Genomic DNA, 15198 nt, shown 5'->3' on the forward strand with positions numbered 1-15198 from the left:
GCTCCATGGCTGCCTTGAACTTTAAACCGGCAATAATATACAGAGATCTTGATTGAGATGGAACTGCCATAAATGCGTGGCATCACACGTACACCCAGAGCTCGGGTCACACTGTCCTAGAGCCTCACGTGGCTATCTCGCTACTGAATTATGAGTTCCCAAAGAGATTAGAACCAGGTTTTATTCTATCATTGATTAGTTCTTGTATTAGGCATTTATTAAATGTTTATTGAACTTTTATAAAAGCTATTTAAGCTTTGTCTTAAAATAGCTGTTTTGACCAGCAAGTTTTGGGTTCAATCTGGGTAAGGAGCCAGAACCGAGAGGAAGATGGGGTTATTGCTGACCAGCCCGCTTCTCCTTTCCACGCCTCTGTTCTCTCTCCCCTCCTTGAGGTCATCTAACAACTAGTGTGTCCTGCTTAGACTCCAGTCCAACCTGGCCACGAAGACGGCATTCACCACTGCTCACTTTACCTTCTTATTCCATGACTAACGGCTGAGGCCAAGAGACATCAAAGGCTCTGGAGAAGGAGGCTGTAATCAGGAGCTGGCAACTGCTGCCTGACCATAGACTCGTTATTTGACTTTCGGGCCATAACATTTGCCAGCTAAGGGAGCATAAGGGTTTCAAGACAGTTCATTGAATATTAAATCTCCAAAAACTCAATAGTAAATTTGGATCGTTGTTTTTACCCAAGTCGGAGATAAAAATGAACAGGAAACACGCTGGGGATTTGAGATGTTTCTAATCCACTCTTAAAGAAACACGTATATTACCAAATTCCTAAAGAACTATGGGTAGTAAGAGCTTCCCACTCTTCGACTAGCCAAATCAGTCTTTTCTAGAGGAAGCTCCAGGACACCTGCAGGGCAGAACAGACTAGAGGACCACATTCAGAATGGAGCCCAGGAACACTGGCAGGAGGCGGCTTCCGGTCCCTGGCAGTGGCGCCCAGGGTGTTTTATGAGATGTGCGTGTGTTTGAGATACTGGCCATAAGAGGTTAAGAACACAGGTAACCTAACACCCAAACCTTCCTTTGTCGCCTTCAAGAGCTATCATTTATGAAGGTCTCTAAATCCTCCTTCAGCCTTTTATTTTGAATCAGCATGGCCTCCAGAGGTCATAGTTTCCGGAACCACTCTACCGACTGGGTAAAGACATGCTGCCTTCTACTGCATGAAAGCTTCTTAAATTTCAAAGGGAAAAACACATACAAAAGATATCCTCTTAGTCAAGTATTTCAAGATTTGACTGATTTGTTCTCATTTTAGTTATACCTTCCATCAGAAAATGTGCGGAGGAAGAATTCTTTACAAGAAAAACAAAATATGTATAAAAACACAACTGGCTTCTTGAATGATAAAGACTTCACACACTGCCCTATATGGATAGACATGGCAATCCGTATTTAAGCAGCTATTTTAATTTTTAACTTGCACTGGCTCAGAAGGAAAGTTCCTAAAGAAAAAGGTCTGTTAAATCCCAGGCGACACTTCAACCAGTGTTTAAAAACTTTATGATACTCTCATGTAATAGTAAGCATCAGTCTTTTATCTTCTTTTTAAAATAACCACTGCTGAAAAGAAATACTGCTATAAATCAGAATTAGGTTATCTTTTACTTAAAGAGCCCTCCAAGAGGCGCATTTAATGCCATACAATTTGGAAGTCTAAAAACACTGTTACTGACTAATCTTTTACGAGGTCAAAGATTAAAGGATGGCAAGTGGAGAAACTACTGTGGTGAATTCTCATTCTAAAGAAATACGTCATAAAAAGGCCCGATTTAGAATTAAAACATACAGCTCCTCTCCAAATTTAGACTCCCAAAAAGAAGAGTATGAGGGTAAACGAATTTTTTAAAGTTTACGAATTTCGTACCAGTATAGATAGTTCACTGGTTCAAGGGGACCTGGCTGCTAAAATAGAGCTGTGTAAAAGTCAAGTGTTCCAAGACTGTTTGGAAAACTTTAGTTGTTTAAAATTAAATGTCAAATTTTCTCAGTGTGCCAGTTCTACATAAGGGCAGTACACAACTGTGAAATAATAACAGATGACAACTAAAGTTGGCTCAATGATTTTCCATAACGGAAAATGCTTGAAAACAGTCAACGGGTCTAAGTAGAAGGTACTGGAACAGGATTGGAATGTGTCCACCATCAGACAGTGAAATCTAGGTAGTCAAGTGGAGTATGAAGCAGAATTATGCAAACATATATCATAAGAATATAGTCTAATTATGTGCTTCATAAAAGTAAAATCTGTAATGCTGTCCCTACTTTTGTCCTATACGATGAATACACGGATGAATCAAACACATCGTAGTATTACTTTAATACTGCACCAGATAAAAAAGAACTTCAGAGGATAGGCATTCTTTAATTTAAATTCAAAGTGATGCCCATAGCAAGAATGGCAGAATTAAGTAATTTGTGAGTTGTTAGGGGGAATGGTGTTTTCCCTTTCCCATCTCACAGGAAAAAATTCAGAAGAGTACTGATAAGAGACAGAGATATAACAAAAGGACAGATCCAAACAAGACGATGCTCAGTAGCAGGATGCTCAGCCTGAAGCTACAGGGCACTCGAAAAAGAGAAGCTGTTATTTATTATAAGCACAGATAAGATGCTAGACATTTAATCTTTACAATGTGTGTATAACCTTTGAGAAAGAATTATTATCCCACGTACCACTTTTTTAACTAATGAAGAAAATAATTAATGAAGAGAATAACTTCCCAGGTTACAAAGAGAAGGAAATTTGAATTTGAACTCAGGCATGTGTCCAATATCCTTGTGTTTATTACTATTCTGAGCTGATTTTCAGGATACTGATTGGTAAAGAAGAACTCAACTTAAAAATTACCTAAGGATATTTTTTTGGATTTTAAAAAATAAATATCTTTATTAGAAGAGGAATGTCTTTCTAACCTCTAATCAACTTCACTGTAAAACCAATGCAGGCCAACACTGCATTGGTTCAAAAACTCCTTCTACCACAGGCAGCTAAGAAGCATAAGGCTGTTCTCACTTCACCCACCTTGACCTCTTGATATTTATAAGTATGAAAGATTTATAGTCTGTCCCTTCTATGAACCTAATGATATCTCTAATATTTTATATTACAAAAAATACACCCAGGATGAAAAGTTTTCTAATAAACCATTTCTCTTTGCGACTTTGGAACTGAAAAAGACCTCCGTTTGAACAAGAGCTTCTATCCCTGAAGATGTATCCCTGTGTATGACATCTCGACAGAGTCAACATGAAGCATATTCTCCAAATTTGCCAGATGACAGACCTTAGGATCCCATCTGCCTGCACATCAATTCAGTGAAGAGTTGTGTTTTATATGGCGATATCGTGTAAGCTCCCTGAGTTGACTTTCCAGACTTGCTTCTTCTCGTTAAGATATCTTGCAGGCACTCTGGTGGCTTCGATCCCCCTAGCACACCTCTTTTCATTTTCTCCTAAGCCTTCCTGGTAGTCAGCGTGATGTGCCCCCCAGATTGCCTGTTGGGAATGAAGGAACTGTTCTCCCTTTTGATGGGAATGCTGCTGGAGGGTGCCCCTAGGCTGTCAGTCCTCTTTGGGGACTGTCTTGAGCTGTAAGAAACTGTCTTGTCACGGTCATGCCTTCTTCCAGGGGAGTCTTGCATCCAGTGGCTGATCACTGAGTGGGTATAAAGGTTCCACTCTCGACCCGATGGGGCCAACTGAGGGGCCATCCCAGCCCCAGAGTCTCCTGAGCAATAGCTAAGGCCTTCGTTGGGTCTGCCTCACAGCTCAACCCCTCTCTCCGCCCAGTCCTGCTTCCTCTTCCAGATGCTGACCCCAGGAACCGTCCTCATCAACCGTCCACCTCCCAGCCTCCATCTCAGAACCTGTCCTGTCCTGATAGACTGCTGCACCAGAATGCTGGCTCCATGGCTGTGTCCTCAACTCCCAGAACAGAGCTTCAACATTTGAACAGATGTATAAATCACACACACCAGGCACAGAAGGTCGCATTCGACAGTCAGTTAATGCCACTACTCAAAGGACACTTTTGTAGAGATCAGTCAAGTCCTATTTGGAGCATGTGAGTTTGAGCTACCACACAAGATTTGGCAAAAGTAGGCATTAATCAGTTAATAAGAAGGATGGACCCTATATGACTAGAATGGAGATTAAAAAAAGTAGCAACTTCTCCTCCCCAAATTCAAAGCGCTGGACATACTGGGGATCACGTTCTCTCTCCCAGGAGGAGATGAAGAACCGGTATTATTTCAGTTCTTTGTTGAAAGCGGCCAGGGTACAAAGAATGTTAAGAGATTTGTCTCAAGTTCAACATGAAAAAGAATGTGAAAAGTAAGATGATAATTCAAATACCCTGACTCCCAATGCATTATACCCATTTCCTTAGACACTGATGACCATTCTCAATTTTATTCCGTCACCACATGTACGACAATGTAGTCTTTTAGCCATCAAGTTTAGAAACACCTTTCTACATCAGAGCAGGACGGCTTCTTCACTATGCTCAGGCGAACACACTCCACTGGTTACTACGGTATTAATCTGTATGTCTTTCCTACATATCTTTTTAATACATTCTTTAATATATTCTTTATATATTTTTTAAATTAAAAAATTCTCCATTCTTAAGAATCTGTAGGTTCTCAGATTTTCAAAGAGTAATAGATAATATTTTTTTGGTGAATCGATCAAATAATATTTATTACATACTACCATAGTTTAAAAAATATGCAAGTAGGAGTCTATAAAAGTCTATCGTTGTTATTAACTGCCCTGTATACCATATATATCTTTCTTATATTCAGCATAATTGGGGTTAATTTTAGGGCTCAGCTTGAAGGAAAATCATGTTCCCACTAGAAGATGCACTGAGATGAACAACAGACCAGTATCAATAAGGTCCGAGGTCAATTCTTTCTGTCTTTCTCTCTACGAATAATAAGGTTTCAGTCCTGAAAGATGAATATCCTGGGGGTGGGGGGTATGAAGAGTCATCTCTTAACTTTAAAACTAAAGACTCTTTTTGTGAATGTTCCCAAAACTTGTTGATGTTATGTAAGGGTCTGGATTCTGAGAGAAAGGGATATAAAAGCATTTATATTTGTAAAGGAGTTAAAAATCTGTTTTAAAGTAATTTGTTTTTCCCCTATGAGGTATTCGTATTCCTTCAGTTGTCTGAAATGAAAGGCAGCAGGCACTGCCTGGGTTTGTCGCTGCTTTCGGCTTGGGGCCTCCCTGGGTCTGAGCAGCCACGTTATCAGCTACAGTGAGACCCCCCTCACTGCTATGGGGAACACTGTGTATTTGTGCAAAATGTAAGGTGATTAAAAATTAAACGCCACATCATAGAGCAAGTATTCTAAACCATCAATCTAGTTAACCCGAAAGAATTTGATAAGGTCTTCCTTATCAAAGGGGAGGAGTCGGGCCAGGCCAGCCAGCCCAAGCACATGGAAGCATCAAAGCAAACCATCACTCACCAAAGTGAGACTTCTGGAGCGAGAACTGCTGCTTCGGCTCTCCAAACTGCCCCCTCGGCTCAGGTCATCGAGCCTGCAGCTGAGTGGCAAGTCAGAGTCCATCTCCAAAGAGTCCGACTTCTGGTGGTTTATAGGCATCCCCACAGAAATGTTGGCCAGTGGCTTAATCACAGGAAGTTGGGGAGGGGCCAGTGTCCCATTCTGAACTCGTGGATTACCTCTGGAGAAACCAAGCACAAGTGACAAGGGTTAGTGAGCCTGGAGAATAAATGCCCTGTCCCCCAAATGAAAGGCTTAGCATGAGTTAGAGTCATCTGGTCTGGACCAGCAAGACAAAGAGAATTAGGAACCCCTAAGTCAGCTTGTTCTGCGATACTCATTTCCATTTCTCCTTTATATCTCGCTTCATTATCAAGATGCTAAAATTATTTTTAAAGAAAGATGGATTTACTAAAAATTACTTTGGTGCAGGCGATTTGGTAGAATAATGTTCTGGAACCTTCCTTTGCACTGAAGGTCTGTGCTTTCATGCTCTTCCACACTCATTCGGGTCTTTTGTGCATCAGACACCACAAAATTATGGTTCCTTTTCCAGCTTCATGACAGTTCAGAGTTGAGATGAAGTGCTAATCAATTACTACTGCAGAGAGGCTGACATCTCCAAGATTCTAGATATTTTGGATGCCATGATGCTATTGCAATTTCTACATAAAATACTAATTAATACTATCTGGAAGTTCATGCTTTTACTTTCAGGAACAAAAACATCAAAACTGTCTCCCATAAGCCCCTCAGTTTCATATAGTCCTCTGACTCTTTTAGCAGGAAATTCAGCATACACCCTCAACAATAAACAATTGAGTTCAACAAAATCTTCTAGAAGACCAAAGAAGGCTAATAGGGAATAAGGGAATAGGCTTCTGGTTGATTATATATGACCTGACATTATGGCAAGTGAAACAATAGATGCTCACATCCTTCCTGAACTGAAAATACTGCCTTACCAGCCCCTTTAAGAATGCTGAGGGGCATGTGAGCTAAAAAAATACCACAGGGACAAATTGGTGTGTGCGTGTGTGTGCATGTGCACACACACACTCATTTGTGTATTAATTTGTAACAGAAATGTGACCATTTGTCAAGAAAGCCCAATAGGTATTGAACACCTTTAGGAGGACCTTGTCGTTTAGGACTTCAAAAGTCACTGTGAAGCCTCAGAGAAAACCTGAAGACATTAGAACATTAAAAAGAAACTGTTCACTCTCTAGTCCATTTCTCGTCACCTTCAGGTGTATCAGCACAAGGCGTATGGCAATTTAAGAGCAAGGCGAGGGAACTGAGGCTTCTGAGCATGTACACTTTCTGTAACCTGCCATTATTCCAATGGTAAAAAAAGACAAGAAAATGTTAAGAGTTAAAAGTTTGTTTAACAATAAGAAAGCCTATAAGCAATACACAGCCTTTATATAAACTGTACATAGCCAACAATATGCAACTCAGTTCAGATGTCCATGGTGAAATTCTCCACAGTATTCAGTCTAGTAAGTTAAATGTGAAATATGAGTCTAATACACACACACACACACACACACACACACACACACACACACACACACACAATGGACATATAAGTGTGCTGATGACAGTGGCCGGTAACAACGCAAAACAAAGGCAGATGTGGGCGTCACAGCTACACCCCTGAGACGTGTGAGCAGCTGGGCCCGGGAAAGGTGGGACAGGAAATGCAGAGAGGATGGGCTGATGCTGGGATTCCTTCTGGTCTGCAGATTCCTGCCCGCTGACTCAGCTCTAATTCATTCATGAGCTAAGTAAATCGCTGCTGCAGGAAAGGAAGGGGACATGGGACAGTAAGTCTCCCCCCACACAACAGGGGGATGAGAGACGGGGAGTGAATACTGATTCACCTCACCGTGAAGGAATGCAGGGACCACTGGTGGGTGGGAAGGATTTGGGGTTCGGCCCCAGGTCTGCGCAGTCAGTGCCACAGGCTGGCTGAGCCCTGGCTGGCCGTGTGGGCAGGCAGTGCTGGTCCCCACACCGTCCGACAGTCCACCTTTTGCTTGTGTTACCATAATTTTAAAAGCTATTCTGATACTGTAAAACTATAATACTTAGACGTCTATAAAACATTCTCTTGAAAGAATATGAGGAAACTAACCAGAATTTTCCAGAAGGCAGAGGTTATGGGGGAGACAGTGAAAACTTTGGTTCATTATCCCACACAGGCTCGAGACGGCAATCTTCTTTTATCTCTTAAGGAACTGAGAACTAGGGGCTCCCGAGTATCAGCTCCCAGGAACGAAAAACATAGCATTCCGTGGGAGGTCCACGGCGGGGAGGGCCGTTTTCTGAAGAGGAAGGGCAAGGACGCAGCCTTCTTCTCTGGGCAGCCCTGGAAAGGAACACGGTGAGATAAGGAAGCATGCGACAAGGAGCAGACAGGTCCGCCAGCTGTGCGTCTATGAAGGTCACTTACTACCTCAAATATTTAGTCTCCTTGTCTAATCAAGGGATCACTTTTTGGGTCTGCAAACAGTGCACTTCATAAAGAGTGAGACCAGGGTCAGACTAAGATGGCCCCGTAAAGAAGAAACTGACTTCCACCAGGAGAGCAGAACATGCATCACTGAGAAGGCTCAACAGGCCTAACACTGCAGGAGGAGGATGGGCCACATGCGCTCATTTTCTGTTTATTCGCTGTGTTTATTTCTCATTGTTTATTATTAAGATCCTTTTTTTTTTTTTTTTTGGCAATGTCTAGTTTATTCGTTGAACAAAGAGAACAAGGAGAAGGTGACAGTGATTTGTAATCTTAATAAATCTACATCTGCCGAGCATGGCTGGTCAGGAGACAGCAGCTACTGGACGGAGCCAAAGGTGCCGGGGGGTCTGGTGGGCTGTGGTCAGTTAGGCAGGTGAACCCCCTAAGTGAGTGCGCTGGAGCCAAGAGAGGAAGGCAGCTCCTCTTCCTCATCTTCCCCTGCACATTCCAGAAGGCCCTCAGATGACCCGGGTGGCATGCGTAAAGCCCTCCTTTCCCCAGCGCCCAACTCCAAAAGCCACAGTCAGGTTGACAGAGCAGCCCAAGTAACTCGATCTTTCCATCATTCACCTCAAAACTCTGCTTTCGCCAAACCCCTAGGCTGAATTACGCCAGCTGAAGACCTGTCCACAGGCAGGGTGGCTGTCAGCTTTGTCACACACTCTTTCCTTTTCCCGCCACTGACAACTAGCCAGCTGCCGAGCCTTGCTGATTCTTCCTTTCTAGTCCCACTAGTTCCCGAGCATTTCACCATATGCCTCCATCACTGCGAGAGCCATCTAGCTGTTCTTGCTTTCCCACCCTTCTCTGAACTTTTCCTGTATTCTTCCGCTGGATTAATCTTGAAACACCACTTTGATGTCACCACTCTCCTAAAAGCAATCCACTTTAACCGGCTCCCCGTAGCCTTCAGAATCAAAGTTTCATCCTATCATTCAGTACTTGTTTCAGTTTGAGCCCTAGCTTCCTTTACAGACTCATACGGACTCGGGAGCACAGAGGAAGGTGTGCCCACACTTCCTGGGAGGGTTCAGAGACTCCACAGAAAGGTGACAACTAGGCCAAGCCCTACCAGATGTTTCAGATTTAAGGAGACTGCTAATTAAACAAACTGTAATGGGCAGTCCCAGCAGAGAAAAGGAATAAGCAAAGGAGGGGCTCTCTGGCCCCAGTTCCCAGGAACTACAAGTACAGAACTCCATGGGAGGTCTGCTGTGGAGAGGGCTTTTTGATGGTTTCACTTTTCATATTTAAATAGCTGATCCAACTTGAATTTTTATTAGTATAGAGACCAGCTTCCCCACCCCCAAGCCAAGAAGGCTACCTGATTACTCAAATGCCAAGTGTTGAAAAGTTCATCTTTCCATTGTCTTAAAATACTCAGTGTTATTTTATACCAAATGTTTATATGTTTTAGATTCTATTTCTGAACTTCCCATTTTCCATTGATCCTTCTATTTACTAGGACTCAAAAAATACAAATAAAAAAATAAAAAAATTCAAAAAAATTCAATGAATCTGCTTACATAAAAATTAAGGACACCTCAGACAATATTAACAGAAAGTGGCAGGCTGGTAGAAGATGTTTACTATGTCTAAGAAAAGGAATTGATAGCTAGAATATATGCGAAGCTCTTGAATTGAATTATAACTTTTCCATTTATATAAATTTCATTTATATAAATTTAAAACAGACACAACACTGTATTTCACATCCATAGCCAGGAACACGTGCCAGTGGCGGGGACAGGTAGGTGAGTGGGGGCCACAACTTAATTGTCCTAGAGTCTCATTTGGTCTGTCATTCACTGCGGGGGACCAGCTTGCCACACACCTGACTCCTACCTATGAAGGTGTGAAGAATCACGACTTAGATCATTTTATCGTGCAAGAACCTTCGACAGGCCCACTATCTAAAGAGATGATACAGGACAGGAGACGAGAAGACACAAGCAATCTCGGAACCTGGGGCAACGGGGAGGGAGGCGCCAAAGATGGCGTGGCTCTCATAGGAGAAAGAAACCCGCAAGAGAAAGTGCTCTTGGATCACAATTGAGCTCCGAGCAAACCAGGGAAAGGCTGACTCGATCTGATTTATGGAAGAATCTAAGCTGGAACTATAAATATATTAAGTTCTCTCACATTCAAATATTAGGCTTGGTACCTACCAGGTAAGGGGAAGGGAATCATTCTGTAAGACTTAGATTCGCAACAGGCAGGCTAAACAAAATCACACGGGTTGTCTTTGCCAGTCCTGAACGGAAATGGAAAGCTTATCCACCTTAACCAAGTGATGTGGAACGAATTTTGCTTGGCATGTTTGTATTACACTTTGAAAGAGAACTGCTCCACTTCATTGCCAAGGTAAACTCTCTCAAAAGAGAAGATCCAGGTGGGGTCTTAGGATTCTGAAAGCCATGGACCTATGATACAGAGAACAGACCCTCATCCCTTGTCTAGTCACACCCACTACTAACCAACAGTGCTAAGGGACAGTGAGCAGAAGCACAGCTTACCTGGGAAGGGGGTAGAAATAAGCTTCTTAAAAATACCCTCCTTCTCGTGTCAGAGTCTATGCTCAGGCAGGGTGAACACGCCACCTAACTCTACTCTTCAATCACCTCGTGCTCTCCTTCCATTCACAGGAATTTTGTGAAGATTTGTTCCCAAATCTATAAAAACGATCTTTAAACAGAAATGATCTTTAAAGCTATACGCTAAGAAATCTCAATATGATGATTTAATAGCCCAGCCATTTTCAAAATGACTAAGTTTTTCTTGACCTTCAAAAACATTAAAGATGAAGGAGTTTCACAGCGGGAACTGTTTCTGAATCAGCACAGCTCATTATCATGAATGGGCTTTTTCATATGGTTAATCGGTGGGTGAAAATAAAGGGGACGGCCATTTTTAGTGGCATGTACACACTCGTAGATGAAATAATCAGTAAACACTAAATAGCCATTGTTGGCCTCAACGCTAGTAGCTCTTGACAACATTCGTTCATCTCGACATGTATTGATGCGATAGGTACTTTGCCCTGATTTACCTGAACAAGGAAGATGGGATTCCTATTTTTATAGTTTCTACCTGGTTGTGTGTTAATTCCTATAATGTGTGTTAATGAAAATGAGTTTTATAATAAGAAATTAACTAGGAGATGAAGCTATGAATGATGCCAACTCTTTTATATTGTTTTATTGACCCAATTCATAAATTAAAAGGAAACTGAGTACTGAAATTCTTTCTTTTCTATTATTCAACTTATTTGGGCTTTACCAAGATTCTTAGACTAAATTAACCATTTCATTTCTCCTCTAAAAATAATTTAGAGACTAACTCTATAAAAATGATTTTACTCATTACCATAGCGCATCTAATAATTCTGAGCACAACTCTGTTCTAGCTCTAAGTTGACACATGAAGCAAAGTCTCTGAAACCTCACATCCCTCACGGTACCAAAGAAACAAATATATATACATACAGTCTACTAGCTGACCTGGCAGAGAGACGAAAGTAGTTGTTGGTGCTGTAGTTTATTTTCTTCCAAGTTTTATACTCTCCAAAACTTTGCTAAAAATAAAACAAATACTCAGTCCAACATTCACCAGTGAATTGCAAATAGTACTTAAATAACCCTTCTAAAATCCTGGGTTACTTCTGGTACCACAGGCCTGTCACAGTTGGCATGCTTTTCATTTTCCTCATCTATACTGCCAAGGAAACTACCTGTAAGAACAGAGAGCTTCAAGTGTCTCTCTAGAATCTGGCCTACCTTTATCTCTTCAACCTTATTTTCCACAGTATAAACCCTTTATCCAGCCTGGTCCCCTAAATGTTCTGTTATTTCTCTTTTTCAATATAGCCACAGGATTTGGAAAATATTTGTCACAAAATATAGATTTAATACTCACTATTTAAAATTTATATTTTAAAAATCTAAAACCATCTTATTTTTCGAAGACAAAAAATTAGAGTATCCTTAAAATAGACTTATTATCTTAAAAGAGAAGCTTAAACACTTAGGAGTGTTTCAGACATTTTTACATTGAGGTGGTAAGCAACCTTTATCACTTTATCATATATACAGACCAAATCCTTCAAATTTAGGAGGAATTACTCAGTCAACTTACAGATTTCAATCAAGAGCAAGTGCGGAGCATAAGGGGGGTAACTTTAAATATAGCCATAGAGGAGATGTTAGCTTTACTCGTAATGATAAATGAAAAAGTTGGCACCAATAAGTACATCAGACGCACGCACAAAACCAGTAGTCGATAAATGTCAACACAAGTGCATCCACGTTACATCACAGGTGTAACCCATGACCAAAACTAACCTCAAAAATGGCCCTTTATGCAAACAGGCTGAAGTCAAGAGAATACGTAGTAACTTTTCTTTAGTTTGGGCTCTTTCTCAATATTGAGAAAATGAAAGCCTTGGAAAGTAAAGAATGCTTCCAAAAATATTCACGAGGCAGACTAGCAAACTAGGACTGAATCCCTGCACTGAAGATCAAAGGGAAATCCAGCTCAGGCTGAAAGTTTGGTGCTGGGAAGGATGGGAGTGAAGAGTTGGTTGTGTTCTGGAGTCTTCACGTGTTGATGTGCTCGGTAGTTTACTATCTCCTTCATATGTTGTCTTTTCTCTGATTGGGTTTCATCCTTTCTTCTGAAATGTCTTCTGTAAGAACTTAGAACCTTAAGCCCTAACTGGCACTCAAGGGTATTAAGTACAATTAAACATTTTAAAAACTAGTAATTTTACTTCTCGGGGGGGCAATTATCATACTTTCATTTTGCTTTTTTTTTTTGGAAAACTTTCTGAACAATGTAGAAAAACAAGGTTGATTTCAGACTGTCTCAGTTGTGAATAGTTTCAACTACTAATAGGAGGCAGTATTTTCCTCAGGGCCATACACGACATGAAAGTAACTGATTCGCCTACACTAAGAAAACAAGGTCAGGGCAGTGGCCTTGCCTAGGCAGGCTGGTTCCTAGGCCCTGAGGGAAGAAATCTCCTACCAGTTTGCTGTCTATCACTGAACAGATGTGGAAATTAGATTTTCCTAAAGTAAAACCTTGCCTGAAAACAACCTGGCTAGATTTCAGATTAGTTCCTAGTTACAAAACATTACGACCCAGGAGGAAACAAACAGATAGACATCAAGAAGGGGAAAGCCTAGTTCTATCTGATTGTTTGCAAAGACAGACATTTCAACTTTTTTTCTTAGCTCATTTTTTTAAAAAGTTGACATTCTATATGCCTACTGCATTTCTGGATGCTTTAAAAAAATTTTTTTAAAAGAAGAAGAAAATCCCAGTTTAAATTATTCTGTTGTTAAACATGTTTGTGTGCTTTCTCTTTATTTATTCAGCAAATATTACCAGAGCACCCACTGTGTGTTACTCTGGTGAGATAAAATGTAATACTTCTTAACTCAGAAGTAATGATTACACCTGATTGTTTTATAACGTTTTTTTTTTTTTTTTCTGAGAAGCTCCAAATTCTTAGCTGAATTTTTCATTCATCCTCATAATAAAAAACTTACAGCATGTTCATCTAGCATTGGTATTTATAACCCCGTTGGATGGGAGGCAGATATCTGACTTACATATCTTATCTCAAGTTGAACAGATTTAAATCCCGGCCAGGGGCAGGGAACACAGCTCACACAAGACCTTCTGTGGGGTCAATCCACCGAATCGAACTGTCACCCCCATCTTCCCAAATCTCGTCGCTTGCCCTGTTTAAGGAAGGAGAGTAAGAACATTTACCTGTGGATGAGAATACAGAGGCTCCCTTCCCTCAGACTCTTCTTAGATATTCCTGGGAATCTACTAGCAAATGGCTCAAATCACTCATTTCAAATCCAGGCCTTTGGCACCAAACTCCTATCACAATTAATATAGAGGAAGAGATAAGGGGTTTTCTGCACTTTTTCAAGAAATGGGGACAACCAAATGTTTGTTGAAGAAAATTGGATGACTGCAACAGTTCAGATGATATCAGAAATTCAAGGACTATCCTCAGTACCCCACACTGGGGATCCCCTGAGGATACCTCCCCCTAACCTTTATTCCTCAGAGGATCCCTCTTGGTGACAGATAGACCTGGCCCCAAGGCCCTTTCCTGCGGTCTTTAGAGACCCCAGGGAATGGGGGCTGTCTGTGTGTCTATAATCACTAGCTCACTATTGGCTCAGCTGACTGAGGCTTCCGTTTTGATTTTTAATACTTTGCTGTTTTTTCTAGCAACAAAGCTTGGGGTTTTCATTACTTTTGTTTCTTGTTGGCAGGTGGTAAGGGACAGAATGCCCGGCTCTCAGCTTGGCTGAGGTGGGGGGTGCGAGAGGACAGCTGGCACTGCCCCCAGAAAGAGGGCCAGGAGCCTGGGCTGGAGACAAAGGCACCTCAAGAACCTCACCTGGTTCTTTGCCCTCTCCTGGCAGCCCTGCTCTGCGGCAGGTGCTCTGAGTCTCTGTACGCTTTCTGTCCCCCTTCCTGAGTCCTCAGCAGTGGGGGTGGGGATGGTGGCTGTTGTCCGTTGTCCGTAGGGCCTGGGTCTCCATAGGGATGTTAGGAGCTGCCCAGAGCCCACATCCACCAGACCCTGCTAGTGGGGTGAGGTGTTGGCCCCCGTCCTGGGGCAGGTTTACAAGCTCTAAGGGTACACTGCCCTGGTCTCCCAGGGAGAAGGCTGGGAATTGCCCCCCAACTTCCACTCCCCATCCCACGAAACATAAGATGGGGTCAGGCTGCCTCCAGAAGTGGGAGATATCAGGCAGCCTGGGAGGGGGATGTAAAATAAAATAGGTTTTGCAAGTAAATAAAAAAGAAAAGAAAAGAAATTCAGCCTATCAACCTTTCTGGGAGAAAACTCAGCACCCTTAAGTAGCTGGACAGCAGAGTCTGGCAATTAAGTAATGACAAAGGTCTCTTAGTAAATCTCACCACCTTGGAAAACCAAAGCAAAACTAACATCCTGATGAAATGAGAATCCGCTGAGAAATACTATATTTAAACATGCTGTATTTTTATGTGATTTTTCAAGAGCACTGACTACTTTTTAAAAATATATATTTTTAAATTATAGTTGGCACACCATATTGTATTAGTTTCAGATATACAGCA

The 15198-nt window shown here is 41.6% G+C and overlaps 1 protein-coding gene across 7 annotated transcripts in view; it reads right to left on the reverse strand.

Annotated features, from left to right (window-relative positions):
- PROSER2 (proline and serine rich 2) overlaps positions 1–15198 on the reverse strand; it is a 38702-nt gene that overhangs the window by 15198 nt on the left and 8306 nt on the right. For 3 of the 7 annotated variants that reach the window (XM_011359632.2, XM_023530349.1, XM_023530350.1), the window contains one exon: positions 5502–5721. In XM_011359632.2, coding sequence (XP_011357934.1) covers positions 5502–5639 — 138 coding nt within the window. In that variant the 5' untranslated portion in view covers positions 5640–5721. Of the gene's footprint in view, positions 1–5501; positions 5722–7680; positions 8065–13679; positions 13812–15198 lie in introns of those variants that run through there. The other 4 variants (XM_011359633.2, XM_023530351.1, XM_011359636.2 and 1 more) reach the window with 3 other exon arrangements.

This window comes from Pteropus vampyrus, unplaced genomic scaffold (assembly GCF_000151845.1).
Source record: "Pteropus vampyrus isolate Shadow unplaced genomic scaffold, Pvam_2.0 Scaffold49, whole genome shotgun sequence".
Classification (NCBI taxonomy): domain Eukaryota; kingdom Metazoa; phylum Chordata; class Mammalia; order Chiroptera; family Pteropodidae; genus Pteropus; species Pteropus vampyrus.